Source organism: Gymnoscopelus microlampas (assembly GCF_963454915.1).
Source record: "Gymnoscopelus microlampas genome assembly, chromosome: 10".
In the NCBI taxonomy this organism is placed as follows: Eukaryota; Metazoa; Chordata; class Actinopteri; order Myctophiformes; family Myctophidae; genus Gymnoscopelus; species Gymnoscopelus microlampas.
This window is the reverse complement of record NC_139947.1, coordinates 21,144,251-21,164,470: the sequence shown is the minus strand read 5'-3', so window position 1 is coordinate 21,164,470 and position 20,220 is coordinate 21,144,251. Positions and strand designations below refer to the sequence as shown.

At 41.8% G+C, this 20,220-nt stretch overlaps 1 protein-coding gene across 4 annotated transcripts in view; it reads right to left on the bottom strand.

The window, feature by feature from the left end:
- Positions 1-20,220, bottom strand: part of mtor (mechanistic target of rapamycin kinase) — a 161,870-nt gene that overhangs the window by 5,144 nt on the left and 136,506 nt on the right. For 2 of the 4 annotated variants that reach the window (XM_084070366.1, XM_084070368.1), the window contains exons 39-51: positions 19,037-19,234; positions 16,728-16,828; positions 16,126-16,222; positions 15,633-15,731; positions 15,365-15,487; positions 14,418-14,600; positions 13,801-13,935; positions 9,524-9,698; positions 4,604-4,739; positions 4,367-4,393; positions 2,862-3,009; positions 1,352-1,474; positions 250-332 (exon numbers count right to left, since the gene is read on the bottom strand). In XM_084070366.1, the coding sequence (XP_083926492.1) occupies positions 250-332; positions 1,352-1,474; positions 2,862-3,009; positions 4,367-4,393; positions 4,604-4,739; positions 9,524-9,698; positions 13,801-13,935; positions 14,418-14,600; positions 15,365-15,487; positions 15,633-15,731; positions 16,126-16,222; positions 16,728-16,828; positions 19,037-19,234 (1,628 nt within the window). The remainder of the gene's footprint in view (positions 1-249; positions 333-1,351; positions 1,475-2,861; positions 3,010-4,366; positions 4,394-4,603; positions 4,740-9,523; positions 9,699-13,800; positions 13,936-14,417; positions 14,601-15,364; positions 15,488-15,632; positions 15,732-16,125; positions 16,223-16,727; positions 16,829-19,036; positions 19,235-20,220) is intronic. The other 2 variants (XM_084070367.1, XM_084070369.1) reach the window with 1 other exon arrangement.

The window sequence follows — 20,220 nt, the reverse complement described above, 5'->3', positions numbered from 1 at the left end:
TTGCCTGCGATTTCTTCCTGTTAAAAGGGTAGTTTTCCCTTGCCACCATTCAAAAACAACAAAGGAAAAAAAGCTTGCGCAGAGTGGGGTAGACCATGCAGGGTCTCTATACTGTATGTAAAGTGTCTTGAGACAACTTGTTGTGAATCAGCACTATATTAAAATTGAATTGAACTGAACTGAAACATAGTCTCCCACGCAGGAGTTTTAAAACAAAAACAAAAAGGTGAGGTCTGGGACATGTCTCACCTGTCACCCAGGCCCAGGATGTAGCCCACCATGGACATCACAGCCAGCGAGCGTGTGTAGTTGGTCCTCCGGTCAAACCACACCTGGTGGGGAAAATATCAACGGTTATACTTAATCTACTTCTAAATCAGTTTTTTGAAAAAAAAACGTATGTTGCTATTTCAGTGGTTCTCAAACTTTTTCATGTCAAGGACCCCCAAAATTATGTATTTGGCCGCGGGCCGCCATTTCAAAATATTTTGTTCCAGGGGGTCCCAGAAGCAAAGATTTGAGTTAAAAATGTTCGCTTTAAAAAAATATATATTCAAAGACACATTTTCACGATTTTTCAAAAATAGCAGATCTACAAGCTCATAGCGAGGCACTCGGTGCCGCGCTATGAGCTTGTATATCTGCTATTTTTGAAAACCCAAAGTGTAAAATAATGCTTTTTTAGCGCAAATCAAAAAATGACACAGATGCGTCCCAGGTCTTAAAGGGTTAATAAGTTACACAATGTATAAGTTCCTTCTGGAGGCATTCCATGAGTGATGATCTACGGTACAACAGCCACATTTTTTGTTGATGGGGTATTGAAAGAACTATGGTCAGTCTAGCTGCTGAATACATGAAAAAACTATGAACTAAATCATCATCTATCATGTCTCCCATTACTTGAAGTAGATCTTGTAGGAGGAGAACTCTCGTATAAAAGGAATATCACACACTAGGCTAGTACTGAATATCAGCACGGCAGTGACTTTGGATGACAATAATCACTGCGATGATGTTGTTCAGCAATTATATAGATGTGTACAGTATAGTATAGCAAAGCAGAACATGGGTTTTATAGCATCATCTCCCAGCGGAAGGCTGTTATATGATTCATTCTTCATCGTGTCAAATCTACCGTTAAGTAGGTCGATCTTTCAAAAGAAGGTTTTCTACTTTTAGGGTTTTTTCATAGAGAGTCTCCCAGTGAATCAAATTAATTAATCAAATTACACACGACACTCATTTAAACTATATTTGAGCATTGTGAAAAATGTCCAAGATTAAAAGCGAAGGTTTATGATGACGTGAAAGACAAGGCGATAATGTTCTTGGACCGGTGGTGGTCTACCTCTGAGCTGGGGCTTTTCAGCCACAGTAGCTTGGCCAGGTCATCTCCGGCCGTGTTGTTGACGGCGTGCTCGAACACCTCCACTTTCTCCATGAGAGTCAGGTGGTCGTAGTCCGGCGCCATCTGGAAACCACAGACGTGGCAACACGTTTACAGAACATAATGGATACACACACACACACACACTCCCACGCCTCTCTCACTGTCAACTGATTAATGGTTCGGCCTGTTTTATTTAATCATCTCTTTTATTATTTATTTATTCTATTTTAATATTCGGCTCGCTCCGATGTTACGCCTGAGTGGACTTGTTAAAAATGGTTAGCGGATGATAAATAAGGTTGTTGCTGTCCCGTTGATACATTTGCACACCGGCTGAAGGCTGCGCGCTACAAGCAGCTTGCTCAAAATACATCCCGATAAGTGTCGTTTTCCACAGCAGTGGTTCTCAACGTGGGGTCTGATGACCCCCAGGGGTCCTTGAGAGGATTCCAGGGGGTTTCCGGCTAAAGGATTGATAGTTGGGAAACAAATGGACCCTTAAACCGCGTCACTGCAGAAGGTGGGAGACTTCAGTGAAAACGTAGGCAGGTTGAAGACCAGGTGTGCATGTTAAAGAACTAAATGTATTCACGGTAAAACTGGCATACCGGTAGCTAAACATCTGTAAGATAAGGTTTCAGATCCACCACTTTTGTATGAAATACTGACAATGACAAAAACGAAGGACCTTTTCTCTATGGTTTCATTTGTTTTAGTTTGTTTTGTAAACAAAATGCAGTTTCATTTAGTTATAATTTTTTGTAAAGTTTGTATTTCAGTAAATTAATCCACATCTAGTTTTTGTTATTTCATTAGTTTTTAGTTAACAAATAATAAACTTCATGTGAATGTGGTTATTGTTAGTACAAGGTTTGATTGATTGATTGAATACTTTATTAGTCAAAGATGTAAACTGCACGGAAGTACAGTAACACTTGGGCTAAAAAGGATAAGTCCTGGGGACTTGTTTCCATTGTGGTCCTATGCAGTGGTAGAAAGTAACTACGGCAAGTACTGTACTTAAGTAAAAATTTGAGGTATTTGTACTTTACTTGAGTATTTCCAACTTCCAATACTTCTGCTTCTACTCCACTAGATCTCAGATCTAAATATTATACTTTTACTCCACTACAATTATTTGAACACTTTAGTTACTAGTTACTTTTCAGAGTTTGATTATTATTAAAAAACATACATTAACCACTTCAGCCCTACAGGGCTGTATACAGGGCTTCAGCCCTACTGTATATACATTTCGGCCATTTGAAAATGCGACGCATTGTGAGCTTGTAGATCTGCTATTTTCAAAAGATTTTTATACATTTGAAAACCTGAAACGGGACATTCTGCATAATGAGTACTTTTACTTTTGGTTGAGTATTTCTACATTGCAGTATTGATACTTAAGTAAAAAAAATTGAGTACTTTTCCCACCACTGGTCCTACAGTATAATGTACAGATGCTAACCCTGAGCATGATGCGGTGCTCGATGTTGAGAAGAATCTTCTTCTTCTCCCGGTAGTCTCTGATGAGGGCGTGCAGCGTGTCACAGTGGGGCACCCAGCCGATCAGCCCCGAGTTGGTGGACAGAGGGATGACGGCGTACCGCTGGATACTGGAGGAGGCCGACACAAACACACACTTGCACTTTGTTCTCGTTGCATCGTCCCACACAATAGCAGTGGTTCTCAACCTTTTTTTCTGGACCATGGCCCACTTGGAAATCTCAAAAGCGTTCACGGCAGCCAAATGGGTTTGCGTGCATTTTCAGAGCATGTTTATTTTTTAATGATCAGTCGATCGTGTTCTGGCTTGGATCGATGGCGCTAGTGTAGTGCACTTGAAGTTCCTAACGTGTTTTATCGGTATTACAATTAAAACAACATTTTCAAGGTTTTAAACATAATTCTTTTTTTAAGCCATTAAGACCTGAAGCCGATTCTACAAATGTCTTCTAAATCCCAACGGTTTTCTGAAAAAACGTTTGTTTCTATATCAGTGGTGCTCAAACTTTTTCATGTCAAGGACCCTCAAAATGATATGTACTTGACCGCCGGACCCCCATCTCAAAATATGTTGTTCCAGGGACCCCCAGAAGCAAAGAATAGAGTTATTTTATTTTTCTTTAAACAATATATATTCAAAGATTTGCACACATTTTCACGATTTTTCAAAAATAGCACACCTACAAGCTCGTAGCGCGGCACTCGGTGCCGCGCTACGAGCTTGTAGATCTGCTATTTTTGAATAGCCTAAGTGTAAAATAATGCTTTTTTAGCTCAAACGAAAAAAGTGACACAGATGCGTTCCAGGTCTTAATGGGTTAATGTTTGTATTATGAATTGAATTGTTTTGCCAATAATTTGGGGGGGGCCCACTTGCGATATCCTCACGGCCCGCCAGTCGGGGGGGGGGGGGGGGCCTACAGGTTGAGAATCGCTGCTCAAAATGTCTCTCAGGCAGCATTCCTTGAAAAGCTGCCATCCATAACTTTTTTATTATGTCCTACCTGGGATTCAAACCCTGTGCTGGGAGACCAAAAGATCTACCGCTCAGCTAAAGAGGGAAATCCCCGTGTGACCAGGGCCCAGGGGGGAAGATGTGGTGCTCATGAGTTTCAGGCAGGTTGCTACGTGTCAACCAAAGAAGGTGTCCTACCCGCCACCAGGGTCTATACAAATGTCTGAATGGATGAGTAAGGGAAACCACCTCCAACCACTGCACATGTGCTAGTTATACTAGTTAGTTACAGTAACATACTGTACTCTACCATACAGAGTATTTAATATTATTTTAATGAATAAAATATTGGTTTTATTCATTAAAAATAAGTTCCGGAATACATGTTTAACTCCAAGAATGTACAAATGTAACCAAATGGACCCGTTAAGGGTCCATTTGGTTACATTCGTACATTCTTGGGAGTTACAAATGGGTAAATCATAACACTGAGGATTTTGCTGTGTATGTACCTTAATTGAAGAAAGGCCGATGCACACCTAAAATGTTGGCGACAGGTGAGAAATGAGAAAGATCCTTCACACTGTCTAGAACTGGCAAAAAATCTTTTATTAAACAAAACGACGTTTCAGGTCCTTAAGACCTTCATTCAGGACAAAACATAACATCTTTGTCTTCTTCAGTCATCTTTTGTATTTATGTTCCCTGTACTTGTACAGGGAAGTATGTGTGTGTGTGTGCGTACGTACCTGAGGTTTTTGCGCAGGGAAGCGGGGTCGTTGGCCAGCAGCGTGTTGACGAGGCCAAACAGCTGCATCACCCGCTCGTCCTGCCTGAGGTCCTCGTGCCCCTTCAGGAGGAACATGAACTCGTGGCCGTTGCTGCCTGTAGAGGGCGCCACGCGTCACCATTCAAAACGTTAAAAACCTTATCCACTCTCATAGCAGCCGTTTTTACACATGAAATGTACAGACCCCAGTGCAATTAAAATCTCAGTTTAACCCAGATGAATCTATTATTAAACATATGCATCCAGACAACTGTGTGCATTACGGAAGTGTAACTAAAAAGGCCTTCTGAATGATTATCCTCCTCCTGGATGTAAAATGAACCGTTCTACAAAATTGTGCCAAAGGAATATTCATGAGAGAGAACCCCCCCCCCCCTTCAGATTGGAAGGGGGGGGGGTTGGCTGAGATACAAATTAGGTGAAATATCAAAGATGAATGAATGAATGAATACTCTCTACAAATTAACTACTTTCAACAACAGTCTAAAATAGGGCATTCATTTATGAGAAAACTAGGGCTGGCAAAATGTGCACATTAACTTGGAATGATTCATTTATGTAATTAACACATACATTTTTTTGATATTTTTTTTTATCAACTTCTCATGTCAGGGATGGTTCTACAAGCAGGTGAGTTTATTTGTGACAGAGCAGCTCTGTTACTGATACTGACCGCCACACACACACACACACACACCCCCCCCGCCACACACACACACACACACACACACACACACACACACACACACACACACACACACACACACACACACACACACACACACACACACACCACACCACACACACACACGCACACACGCACACAGTCCCTGCACTCTTCCACTCTCACTACCGTTTGACATGTTTCTTTTTCTTCTTTTTCTCCCTTGCTTACGCAAAAACAAATTTCACCCACTTCTTTACACCTGTAAACCTATGACGTGACAGTAAAGTTGATTCTTTAACGAGTTAATAAACCTCGCTATTATCCGTCTTTCCTTCAGTCGCACAACCAAGGGTGTCCGCTTCGTTTTTATATTTGTCATAACAAAGAAAGGTAATATGCACAGTACATCTTATATTTACGAATGGTGATTAACCATAATTAATCGCAGCTAAACTGTGACTAATCTGATTAAAATTGTTAATCTTCTGACGTCCCTAGAAAAAGCATAAAACGATGAAATACGGAGATGCCAGATTTCTGCCCGACAGTAACGATACTGTATGTAATAGCGGCCAAGCTGCGGGTCAGCAGAGGAACACTGAGGTCTCACCAGGGCATAAAGGGAAACATCTATCGAAACCTATCGAAACCACAGATGTCTGCCGTTATGCAATTGCACGAAGAGCGTACAATAACATCAGTGTTCCCAACTGACCACATCACAGTCGCTCTACTGCGGAGACGTGATAGTCCCTGTGGAACCAGTCAAGACAATGGATCTATATCGTCCCTATTAAAGAAGTCTGGCGTGGCCCGTGGAAAGGCAAGGAGGAGAGAGAGATCAGAGATCAGATTAACCCTTTAAGACCTGAGGCCGCTTCTAAGAATTTTCAAAATCCCAACAGTTTTTTTGAAAAAAAAATCAAAAAAATATTTTTTCACGATTTTTCAAAAATATCAGATCTACAAGCTCGTAGCGCGGCACTCGGTGCCGCGCTATGAGCTTGTATATCTGATATTTTTGAATAGCAAAAGAAATCTAAAGTGACACAGATGCGTTCCAGGTATTAGTGGGTTAAAGGGATTCTGATGCTTGATGACAATCCCAGCGAGGGCTGTGTTCTGCGTCGCCTAGGAGAGGAGAGAATATTTACGCTAAACCTTACGATTTATCTTCTCATTCAAGTTTCTATGACTGTCAGTTGGTCCTCCTTATACAATCGTAGAATGGAATACTGCTTCCCTGCACTCTCTACTACTACTGTAACTCCTAAACCTCTCAGTATCTTCAACCTTTGATCCCATGGACGGACAAAATAATGTGTTTGCATCCTCATCTTGGTGTGAGCTAGTCATCTTAACCCATTAAGGCCTCGATTCTACAAAATGTCTTCTAAAATAGTTTTTTTGAAAAAACTTATGTTGCTATGTCAGTGGTTCTCAAACTTTGTAATGTCAAGGACCCCAAAATGTATATGTATTTGGCCGTGGACCCCCATATCAAAATATTTTTGTTCTAGGGACCCCGAGAAGCAAAGATTTGAGTTACAAATGTTCGCTTTAAAAATATATATATTCAAAGATTTGCACACATTTTCTTGATTTTTCAAAAATAGCAGATCTACAAGCTCATAGCGCGGCACTCGGTGCCGCGCTATGAGCTTGTAGATCTGCTATTCTTGAATAGCCAAAGTGTAAAATAATGCTTTTTAGCTGAAATCTAAAAATGACACAGATGCGTGGCAGGTCTTAATGGGTTAAAGTAGATTATCTTATAAGCATAGAAGATCAAATACAGGATTAAGGACTACTTGACCACTGAATGCTCATGTCCTTGACTGAACTCTGCTGTAATTTGACGATTGTTTTCAAGTTTCTTTTTATTATGAAACTTTTTATGTTACTCTTTTACACTGATGTTTGGGCCAGGACTCCCTTGTAAAAGAGAGATCCAAGGGGAATACTCCTGGTGAAATAAAGGCGAAGAAGAAGAAGCAGAACAAAAACAAAGTTGACAATGTCTGCTGATTTAGCGGCTAACAGCTTTTACGGAGCGTTTTATGGTATAGTGGATCGAGTCGTCAGAAAGAATGCACCTCACTGTCCAGTGGAAAGATCTGGAATAACACGTTGGGCCGCGTGGGCGCCATTAGCTACTGTACTGAATTACTATGAAGAATCACCATACAGGCGGACACAAAAAGTATAAATTAATGCACGCTGGACACCGTATATAAAAATATTCCAATTGACAAATCTCCCTAATGAAATTCTCAGTGTTATCGATTCTTCCTATTAAGTCACGGACAAATGAGTAAGGATGAGAGGGCATCGATTCCCACAGGGTAAACCTACAGCTGACGAGGTGCTTGTGCACAGTGTTCATTTAACTCAGAATGTATAAATGGAACCAAATCCATTTGGTTCCCTAGGTACACTATAAGAAATAAAGGTTGTGTAAATGATATATAATTGTATGATTTTAGTAAGTGTTGAATAGCTCTATAATTCCGTTTATGACTTCATAGCTGAACACTTTTGTTTAGATGTGTTGTAGGGTTGTAACTGTGGAGGCTAGAGCTGATTCTGATAACACATCTGTCCCTGGTTTGATATAGGGTGCGTTCGGAAATACAGCAATGAGCACACTGGCTAATACAAATTAATATGCGAGTGTGCTCTGGTGCACAATTTCCGAACGCACCCCTGGTTTCTGTTTCTAAACCGGGTTCTTCGCCATGGTGAAGCCATCAGCAAAAAAAAAAATTAAACGGGACAGATAGAAGTGTCAAAACACTGAAATCTGAAAGATAGTTGAATAAGTTATAATTATATGAATGATCAAAGAGCTGAGAAAAACCCAGTCAAAGATGTGTGTATCTGACCCCAGTCTGGATCTCGTATTTGTCTCTCCTCTACCCTTGGATTGATGTCTCTCTACATGACATCTGAAATAAATCATGAAATGCAAAGATATGTATATCTTTCATGTTTGCCTACTTAAGGAATATTCTATCAGACCATGTCACAAATGTATCCCTATACTACGGTATGTTATGTCCTCTGGTATGGTGGCTCATTGCTGTTAAACCAATCCTCCTATAATTTCACAAACCTCTGAGAACAAAAATCTCTGAGAGCAAAAATGTGTGCCCGGTTCTCCTCAGTGGCTGGAGCAATTGATCTGAATTTGCACACAGCCATTGACCATTACCATCTGAACCTTTTTTTCAATTTCATCAAATCTCAGCTTATTAGCGTTTATGTGTCAAACAATGGGAGAGCAGGGTTGCCAGGTTTCGCGCGAGAAACAAGCAGCACGGTCTATGAAAACAAGCCCAAACGAAGCGAGCCCTACAAGCAACAAGGTCTACGAAAAGAAGCCCACACGAAGCGCCTTCACACATATACATTGCCTCTTGGAAAACAGCCGATCTACAAGCTCGTCCCCACACCCACCTGCACTTTCACAACCAAAGTCGCGCCGCGACGGGGACGCGCGACGGGACGCGCAATAACCCCACGTTTGCAACTACTTTCGCCTGAGCACTTCTCCGGGTATGGTCTAGTAATAGTAAATTCTACTTCTGAAGTGATTCAGGTGTGGAAAAATGAACGCCCAAGAGGTCGATGTCAAAAGCAGAGGCATTGGATCCTCCTCAGCCCCCCCTTCCACAAATCCATGAGTGTCCTACTTACCCACAGTGGTGGAAAGTAACTAAGTACATTTACTTAAGTACTGTACTTAAGTACAATTTTGAGGTATTTGTACTTTACTTGAGTATTTCCAATTTCCAATACTTTTACTTCTACTCCACTACATCTCAGAGGCAAATATTGTACTTTTACTCCACTACATTTACTTGAAAACTTTAGTTACTAGTTACTTTTCAGATATAAATTATGATATAAGGAAACATACATTAACCACTTTAAACCTATTTTATACATAGGCTATTTGAAAATAGCCGATCTACAAGCTCACAACGCGTCGCATCGCGACGCGTTGTGAGCTTGTAGATCTGCTATTTTCAAATATTTAGTACTTTTACTTTTGGTACTTTAAGTACATTTTGATGCCAATACTTTTGTACTTTTACTCAAGTCAAATTTGAATTCTGTACTTTTGCTTGTAACAGAGTATTTTTATATTGCAGTATTGGTACTTTTACTTAAGTAAAGAATTTGAGTACTTTTTCCACCACTGCTTACCCATGATGGTGAGTTTGCGCGGCCGCTGCTTAGAGGTGATGACCTGCAGCGAGGCGGCGATGGACTGGATGCGGATGATGGGCTGGTTGGGGTCGTACGTGCCGGGCACGGCCAGCTCCAGGTCCCTGCACATCAGCAGCTTGGGAGACACGTACTGCAGCTCCAGAGAGGTCAGCTGGATGGAGAGGAGAGGAAAGCGACGGGGACCGTAAGGGCAGAGACCAGTGGAACGATAAGTTACAGCGTTAATCTAACTCTTGAGAGTGTACAATGCACACGCTTACCTTTGATCCTAGATTACTATTTCTATGCATTTGACGTATTGCCTGGCGTTTACCTTGTTGTTTACTCTAAATCACTCAGGATTAACCCATTAAGACCTTTAACGCGTCCGTGTCATTTTTAGATTTTTTTAGAGCTTGTAGATCTGCATTTGTTTTACATTTTTTTAAAGAGAACATTTTTGACTCAAATCTTTGCTTCTGGGGGGTCCCTCTTACAAAATATTTTGAGATGGGGGTCCGTGGCCAAATACATAAATCACTGTACACTTTGGCTATTCAAAAATAGCAGATCTACAAGCTCATAGCGCGGCACCGAGTGCCGCGCTATGAGCTTGTAGATCTGCTATTTTTGAAAAATTGAGAACATTTGTGAAATATGTATTTTTTAAAGCGAACATATGTACCTCAAATCTTTACTTTTGGGGGTCCCTGGAACAAAATGTTTTGAGATGGGGGTCCGCGGCCAAATACATATAATTTTGGGGGTCCTTGACATGAAAAAGTTTGAGAACCACTTATATAGCAACATACGTTTTTTCAAAAAACTGTTATGATTTAGAAGACATTTTGTAGAATCGGAACCTCAGGCCTTAAGAGTTAAGAGTGTCTGCTAAATAACTAAATTATAATTGCACATTCAATATCCAGGGTCCATGTACAATGTACCTGGACCACTACTAGTAGTACGTATAGTATAGTAGGGCCTAATAGTAGTGGCACATCCTAGTAGCTACTGCAAGTTGCTACTATTGGCATTAGCTATGACACTACAACAGCTGCACCACTGATAAGCCTAATTCATAATCCATTGTGTGAGGGTGTCACTTAACACGTTGTTAGCTTGTAGAGAAGTTCTTTTTGGCAAACGACGCTGTCATACTATGGAGCATGAATTAGGTTTAATCTTAACCCATTAAGACCTGAGGCCATTCTTTAAAAAAAATCAAAATCCTAACAGTTTTTGGAAAAAAATCAAAAAAACATTTTTTTCACGATTTTTCAAAAATAGCAGATCTACAAGCTCATAGCGCGGCACTCGGTGCCGCGCTATGAGCTTGTATATCTGCTATTTTTGAATAGCCAAAGAAATCTAAAGAGACACAGATGCGTTCCAGGTATTAATGGGTTAAAACCGGTGTGACAAAAACACCTCTGAGGCGATAACTGCTGAACAGCTCTCAACGTAACTTTTTGTCACATTTTAGAACTGAGCGTGGAGGTATGAGATGAAATGCACCTTGGCAGTTCACAAGTGCCGAAGTCAATCACACAGACTTGTTAAAGATGTGCCATAAAATAAACTTCCTCCCCAAGTCATCAAGTTTAATAACTGAGACATGTCCACACTACAAATCACTATTAATAATTGTATCCACCAGTGATGCGCTGAGGAATCAGGGCTGTAGCTGCAAGATATTGGGTTTCTCTTGGCTTAGTTTTTCCCCAAGTGCTAAAAAGAATGTATCACAATTGTTTGCTTGCAAAAGGTGTGATTCACGCGATTTTCAGGGAAGATGGTCTTTTTTTCCCTTCAATCTGGTACCTAATAATAAAACTAAGGGGTTCCCAAAAATGTTCATCCAATGACCCCAAATAGCCCCAGCCTCTGGCTGCAGTCGTCCTATTGCGAAATGGCATTAAAAAATGCAATTTCACAACAAAAAAATATATATATTGTATATCTATTTTTGATTTTGATTTGTATTATTTTCAAAATATTTGAAACTTTTTGACAATAGTGACATGCCCAAAATAGGGACACCCAGCCCCCCCCCCCCCTGCCTGGCACCTCCTGGCAACCCCCAGGGGCCACGGCACCTACTTTTAAAACCTGTGATGTAACCAAACAAAACCGATCCCGAGTCTATGCAACGTGTTCTCCCACGCATCATTATTTTGACAGGTGGCTGTGTCTACGTGGACGATGCTGTTGGGAGGTGGATGAGGTGTAATTCTGTCCCGGGTTCTCTCTGTCATTCTCCTTTCACTTCCATCATCTCCCTCACTCAGCACAGCTATCCACATCCCACTGTGTTTCATTCCTGCCCCTTTTTCAATAGCAATTCTCTCTTGGCAACGCAGTTCAATCACTTTACCTGGAGAAAAACGAATCAAAGGCGGCCCTGTTACTCTGTTATTTCATTTTTGGATCAGACTTTGCTAGTATTGGCGTTAGCTATGCAGTGACACTACAACGCCTGCACAAGCTTCATTTACAATCCGTTGTGCGAGGGTGTCACTTGACAAAAAAGAACTGATCTACAGTTAGGGATGCAAATTATCGATCAATTCATTAATTGATAATTGATAACCTTATCAACCGATTAACCGGTTAACTGATAAGCGGCGTTTTTTTTAAATCTGAGAATCTTAATTTCAGATTTTTAAAAAAATCCCCAAAAAAGTGCTTAGGAGCCGAGATACAGCCTTTTTCAGTAAGTTAAAGAAGAAGTGAATGGAGAAGAAAATCTTCAAATCATCATATCTTGGGTTCTGAACATTTATAAAAAAAAAATAAAAAAAAACAATTTTTTCAATTAATTGTTAATTGTTTGATTTAATCGGATAATTTCTTAATCGATTAATTCGATTAATTGTTAACATCCCTATCTACAGTACAAGATAACAACACATCATTGTACAAGCTCCCAACGTTTTGCAGTTTTCAAGACAATAGTTATAAGGGTAAAGAATAGAGAAAGAACCAAGGGAAAAACTAATCTCTCGTTCTTTTTGCAACTTTTACGTGACCCAGATAGCTGAGATTTCCTTGTTGTGGGATGGAAATGAGCATGAGTCCGGACAAGAAAGGGTAAGTAGCTCTCATAACAGGTGATGAAGGATTGGAATGGGGATTGGAATGCCTACTTCGGGCTCCGCCGGTGAGACACATATTTGACGTGATTCTTTTCACAGCAGGGCCTCAGTCGCAGTGGGATGTTTCACCTGGCAGAGAGCAGTGGAGGTAGCCTCAAGCGGCTTCTCTTCTTCAGACTCAATTTGAACACTTACAAAAGGTTTACATTACTTTTGTAAGCGTTTAATGACAAAGTTCTACACGTACTGTATTCATATACCTAAGGCCATCTCCAGTGGTTAGTAGAATGAGTTTACCTGGCTAACATTTCCCAAGGCTACATACAGTACTTACAGTACTTATCCACAGCGATTTACAAGTGTGAAATCAGAGTAAGCATGTCCATAGGCAACAGTACAAACTACGCATTGAATGTGGATCACTGGCTTCCTTTAACCCTTTAAGATCGGGACCTGTGTGTCATAAGTGATCCAGTCAAATACAAGCTCATTTAAAAAAAATGCAGATCTACAAGCTCATAGCGCGGCACTCGGTGCCGCGCTATGAGCTTGTAGATCTGCATTTTTTTTTTTTTTTTTTTAAGAGAACATTTTTTACTCAAATCTTTGCTTCTGGGGGGTCCCTCTTACAAAATATTTTGAGATAGGGGTCCGTGGCCTAATAAAAATAATTTTTGGGGGTCCCTGACATGAAAACGTTTGAGAACCACTGATATAAGTTTTTCAAAAAACTGTAGGATTTAGAAGACATTTGTAGAAGCAAAGATTTGAGTCACAAATGTTCACTTTAAAAAAAAAAAAAATCAAATATTTGAACAAACTTACACGATTTAAAAAATATATATTTTTGAATAGCCCAAAGAAATCTAAAAAGGACACACAGATGCGTTCCCGGTCTTAATGGGTTAAAACAGGCCAGAAAATCCACCTTTCAGGAGGCCAAAGGGGGAGGTAAATATCACTTCTCCCTTAGACAGGTGATCCCCCCCCTTTTTTTCTACTCTGTATATATAGTGTTTTATATTTGTGATGATATTGTTTTTTTTTTATGTTATCCTTTTAGACCAAGTGTTTGACTGTACTCGTGCTGTTTGCATTTCTGTCTAATAGAGTATTCAATCAATCAATAAACAGCTCACACCGTCAATAAAAAATAAGTGTATTAATGTGTGATACCTGAGGCAGTTGTTTGGAGATGCGTCTGAAGACGTGGTAGTACAGATCCCAGGCCTGGGTCAGGTCCTTGACGTTACCGGAGCGCATGTACTTCCTGCACCAATCCTGAGCCTCCATCAGGTCCCTGCCGTAAGCCTGTCATGATGACATAAGTGATCCAGTCAATTCAAATGAACACACACACACACACACCGCCAAAGCACCGGACGCAAGGCATCGATCATCATTATTACCCTGCCCCGCAGCAGTGCGTTGGCGGGGTATTGTAAGCGCTCCTGTCTATGTGTGTCTGTGAGCAAAAATAACGGATGGGGCGGATTTTCATGAAACGTGGTGGGAATGATCGATAGGCTGCCCCCGAAGACATGATTAACTGTTGGGATGAAAAAGTCAAAAGTCGAGTTCACAATCCCATAATCGGTCATATCTCAAGAACAGAGAAGCCTGATTTATTCTTAGTTGTGCACCAGTGTCACGCGCAGCTACGTATAAATCAGGCTAGAGACACGGAAGAAGAGATCTTGGTGCAGGGTCTGGACTAGCTTAAAGACATCAACGCATACAAAAAGGCGACAGGAGCTGCCTAATCCACCGTTAAGTGTGGTCACCACACTGACCTGGTTGAAGGAGGTTTCTTTGAGGGTCTGCGGGCCCCTCTCCATCATGGCGTGGAGCGGCTCCAGCACGGCGAACATGCCCTTGACGTTGCGTTCGCCGAAGTAGAGACGGGAGGCCTCCTCCAGGCCCTCGTGCCACATCTCATGCCACAGGATGGCGACGCGGATCAGCTCTTCACTCACCTGGGCGGAGAAAGACGCAAAATCACTCTCATAGTGTCCCCACAGAGATCACAGAAATGACCACATGGACTGTTTGAAAATGTTTTAGCTCCTGTCTGTGTGTGTGTGTGTGTGTGTGTGTGTGTGTGTGAATCCGGAGCTAATCTCAGAAAGTACAGGACACAAGTCAGCGCCAAATCTTTCGTGCATGTTGCCAGTAGGCTAAGGAAGTCCCTCCACCCCAAAATCTTTCAAATGGGCATCATAACCTCATGCTGTAGTGATGCCCTCATACACTTGTATCCATTTGTAACTGCCAAATGGACCTGTATGGGCCTGTAACTCGGAGAATTAAATTAACAGAGAGTTAAAGGTAGGGTAAGTGATTTGCTATTATTCAAATAATTGCAAAATGGGTCTATGTTCTGATAGTACTCATTACTAGTATAGAGTGTCCTGTCCATATAGTCTCCCATGTCTCTCCAGCTCTTTATTAAACAGAAAATGCATTTTCAGTGCTCTCTCCTGATTGGCTCAAATGTTGTCACCTACCTGAAAATGTACTATATTCTGTTTACTAAAGAGCTGGAGAGACCTCTGTGACCGAACCAACGCTCTGTAGCAATGATTACTATCACAATATACTGTAGTACTTTAACCTTTTTAACAAAAAAACCCCAAAAAGATACAAAGAAATATCACTTACCCTACCTTTAAATTAACAGTCATGAGAGTTAATTAACAGTAATGATTGTACGGTGTAGGAAAAACAAAAAGGCGTGTACCATGATGGCCTGCTGGACGAGGGTGTTGCAGTGTTCACACATGTTCTTGAGGATCTTGTTGGCAGCGTTGTGGCGGGCTGTGGTGGTCGACTTGGAGGCCACGGTTAGCGGGTAGATCAAAGCCTTTGGAGACAAACCAGTGAATTACGTGATACGGTACATGACGATACCGTGACGAGTCATGCATTCACAATTGCCACGTCATGGTTGTTGTTTATTGTGCTACACCGTGAGCCAGAAGGGCACGTTGTTGAAGAGGCTTAATTACTTGTGGATGATAGCGTCCAATGTCAGTGAGAAGCTGGTGGATGAGACGTCCCACCAGGGCACGTGGGGTGTCAATACGGGCGATCAGCTGAGGAATCACCTGCACACAACAACAAGATTGATCATTCTTAAACCAGTGTGCCGCACTGACTGCACTGAAATACGCTTCTACAGCAACAAATGTACATCCTTATCAACACTCTCAGACGGAAAAAATCTCCATATTCCACCTTTTTATGTGTTGAATGAATAGCCGATTTTACACTTTGTCGTATGTAAAAGTAAACAAGCTACACGCTTGTAGCTTTAAAAAATAAATTAAGCAATTCTTGGGTATTTTCAAGCCTTTATTTGTTAGCGACGGTGTAAATGACAGGTTAGAGAGGTGGGGACGGACATGCAGTAAAGGGCATCGGGTCGGACTTGAACTGTTTATACTGTGTGTGTGTGTGTGCGTGCGTGCGTGCGTGTGTGTGTGTCTGAGAGAGTGTTACCTGTAGCCAGGTGTCTATCTGAATGGTCTTGATTCCCTCCACCAGGGCCTCGTTCACCTCAGGCCAGTGACCGTAGTCAAACCACAGCGTCAACACCCTGCATACATGGTGAAAACAACCAAACACTCAGACACATAATAAACACCATCTATCTTCCTCTGACCCACATACCAGGTAGTCATTATGTTTGTTCATGACCCTCGCCCACACAGACCTACGAGTACGTTCCAAACATTCTAACAGTTCCTGTGTTCATCACAAGAGGTCCCCCTCTCCTCACACACACCCTTTTTAACCCATTTAGACCTGGAACGCATCTGTGTCACTTAAGGTTTCTTTGGCTATTCAAAAAGAAAGAGCAGATATACAAGCTCTTAGCGCGTAGCCCGAGTGCCGCGCTATGAGCTTGTAGATCTGCTATTTTTGAAAAATCTTGAAAGAAAAATATTTTAGATTTTTTTTCAAAAAACTGTTAGGATTTAGATTATTTTTTACGAATCGCCTTAACAGGTCTTAACGGGTTAAGGGGGCTTTTGTCTGTCTGTGGGACTCACAGTAATCCCCCCCCCCCCCCCACCCCGGGAGGAGAACTCTGGCCTCACCTGAGAGTGTCCTGGAGGTTGTTGCCTCTGGACAGGGATATGGAGCGGAAGAATCCCTGGACGGCAGGCACCGTGTACAGCAGCAACGTCTTGGACAGGTCCTGCAGACGCACAGACACGTCAGACATGTGGAGGATTACATAAAAGAGCAGCTCCTGTGTTTGTTTGTTTGTTTTATTTCATTTTTGGTCACAACGATAATTTTGTGATATATTGTTGTTGTGTTATGGATCATAGTGAGCTACAGTAAAACGATTATTCTCAACCTTTGTCATTTCCAGGACCCCCAGTTTGATATGCATTAGGCCATGGACCACCGTTTGATTTTTTTCTATGGGACCCCAATCTACACTGTAAATAGTGTTTAAATGAACTGAGAGTGTGCAATTGGAACTAAAATGGATCTTTAAAGGTCCATTTCGTTCCATTGGTTCACTCTCTGAGTTGCAGACCTGTAAGAGTCCATTTGTTTCCTGGCTATCACTCATTTAACCGGGGAACCCCTGAAACCCACCAATTCCAAATACATAGTTAAACACGCAATGTAGGATCTCCACTACTCTTTAAAGATAAGCTGTCACACAGCTGTCATAGCAAGTGCTCCACAGCTTTATTAATTGATTGAATGTATCCCTGGCGTAGAAACAAACACCTTTGGGAGCATTATCTCCATATAATGTAACAATTCTTTATTCAGGGTTAAGGCCTGGTATCCTTTCTCCCTACCACAAAGAAGCCAAATCTCTACATAGTAAAACCTGGAGTGTTGATTTGATTGCATTAAGGGAAAATAGCCGATCGACATCGAACTCGCTAGCCCTGACTATAAAGAGCATCAGTAGCCATCTCCATTTTAAGATATGTGTCAAAAGATGGCCTTTAGAAAATGTTGCAGAATAGTATGGTCACAGAGCTCGCTTGTAGCCGGCAAAGATGGCCTTGGACCACAGTCTTCGTGGCATTTTGAGTCTTCTCCAGGTGTGAGAACCTGCACTATGAATGAAAGCAATACGATTATATGTATTTATGCTGTAGGTAGTGTAGCTCTTGATTGTTTTATTTATTGCTGTACTGTCTGCCTGTATGTAATTGTGTTGCAATGTTGTTTGTCTCAGACCAAGGACCACAATGGAATAAGTCACACGACTTTCTTGTGTTTGTATCCTTGACGTTTCTCTGATGAACATAATGCAACATGTGTTTTTCCTGTATAACGTCTAATAAAATCAAATCGACACTTGTCGATTCTATTTTAACTATTTTAAAATGTCTTTCAAAATAGGCTCGCAAGATAGAGCCCAGTATGTTTTACATTGTTTGAAAAATCGAACATAAAATTCATAATGGAAGTAAATGGGTCTCTGGTCAGGCTGAAACCTCGCCCAAATTTGGAGTCATATGTCACAGATATGTCATAGACGACGGGGCACATGAAGCCAGGCTGTTCCCGTGTGGATCTCGAGATTTAGTTACGTAAACACTGTATTTGACAGTGAAGAATCTATAATTACCATGATTTAGGACTTTAACACTTTGACTTGTTTTCTTAAGCTGTCAAACTGTGGACTTAACAAAGTGTGTAATTGCGTGCATACCTGCGTGTGTCAAGAGTGATATACGAAGGACTTTTAAGCGAGTGCACCTTATGACCCGTAGAGGACAGGGCGCTTAGCATGGTATTTATTTGTCTGTTTGTGTGTAGCCGTGTGTAGTGACAACCTGTTGACCTTCCACTGGTAATGGTTTATGGGACGCACAAGGGCGGGGCTGAATTCTGGGTGCGCGAGCAGAGCACTGAACTCCCTAATATCATTAAACTCTCTAATATCATTAAAATATCAAACATTTGGGCTGTGCATATCCTTGGTGACACTGAAGTATGATGTATACATTGTGTGATGCCTTGTGGGGTTGTAGATCAGCTATTTTCGGCTTAACCCATTTAGGGCGGGAACCAGTGTTGCCAGGTTGGCAACACTGGTTGTAAATTACTAATTGTAATTTCCCCCGAAGATTTTATTTCAAAATAGAAAATCTATGAGTTTGTAGATCTGCTATTTTCAAATAGCTGATGTAGCTTGTTTCTCTCACAGAATCTGGCAACACTGGCGGGAACCCCAATTTGTAACTATTCCTTCAAGACGTAACTCCTTTTGGGGTTGTTGTTGCTATGTACAGTACAGTATATAGCAACATCATTTTGGAATAAACATTTGAAGGTTTTCAGAAAACTTCAGGTCAGGATTTGGAAGGCATTATTAGAATGGGCCTCAGGGTCTGAATGGGTTAAATCGGGGCTCGAGCCTCACCTCGCTGGCCTTCTTCTGTCCGGGCGAGGGCACGGGGCTGTGGTCGGTGCTGTCCACCTCGCTGTCACTGTTGCTGGCCTCGCTGTTGGCGCTGGCGCCGCTGGCGTGGCGGAGCTTCTTCTTCTCGTCGCGGCCCGTGTTCTGGTGCTTGTAGTGCAGGACCGCCTCGAAGTTCATCACCGCCCACGCGTGCCAGGCCTGTCGAAAAAAGGGAAAGGTCACGCGCCTGTTGTTGGGCGAGTCGTCTTTCTACTGTATAAAGGGCAGGCGGTAATCACATGTGACTTTTGTTTTGTTCCTATTTTTTCAGGGTTTGCCAATAATTTTCCGGTTAACTGAGGGGAAAGACAAGGTATCTCCTTGGGGGATATTTTTTTTTTCTTCTTCCCGAGATCCAGACAGATGTGGTTCATGTTTGTTGCATTACGCAACCCCGCTATTGAAAGTTGAAAAGCTTGGGAGGGAACAGAGGGATGAAGACCTTGGACATGAGGGAGGCACGCACGAGAAAGTGGAGCCTGCTGTTTTGGGAGCCTGCAGTGTGGGCGAGAGGGGTGTGCAGATGCTCTCCACTCCCTTCTTGTCACGTTGTGCCTTTGACGTCTTGGTAGGGACAATGATTATAATAACGCTTTAATTAATGGAACCAGGGACGTGCACAGATAGACTCTAGGTGGTGCTGGAGCACCTGCCCTTTGCCCTCTTGACCAGAAGTGCCCTTTTTTCCAGTTTACTGCAGGGGTCTTCAACAGGGGGTCCGGGACCCCTAGGGGGTTCTCAGAGTTACTACAGGGGGTCCGCCAAGTCTTTATGTGATGCGATTTTTCTTTTTACCATAACCACTCGAAACCTAGCATCCCTTTTCTGAGGAGAACTTTAGCTGCGAGGCGTTGTGGGCTTGTAGATCTGCTATTTTTGTCAAAGAGGTATAGGTGTAGAGGGAAAAAAGAGCAGACCAAGTAAACAAAAAAAAGTATAATTTACTTGAGCACCTGCCCCTCAAAATGTCTGTGCACGCCACTGAATGGAACACGCAGACCAATGCACACGATAGAGAAATACCCTCGGTAAATGCCATAACATCATCTGAGGTTCCAAGGGTCGCTATTTGAGATGTGGCGCGACCCTCGTGACCATCTGGGACTTTCTTTTTTTTTACGTTTTTTTGTTGTTGTGGCTTTTAT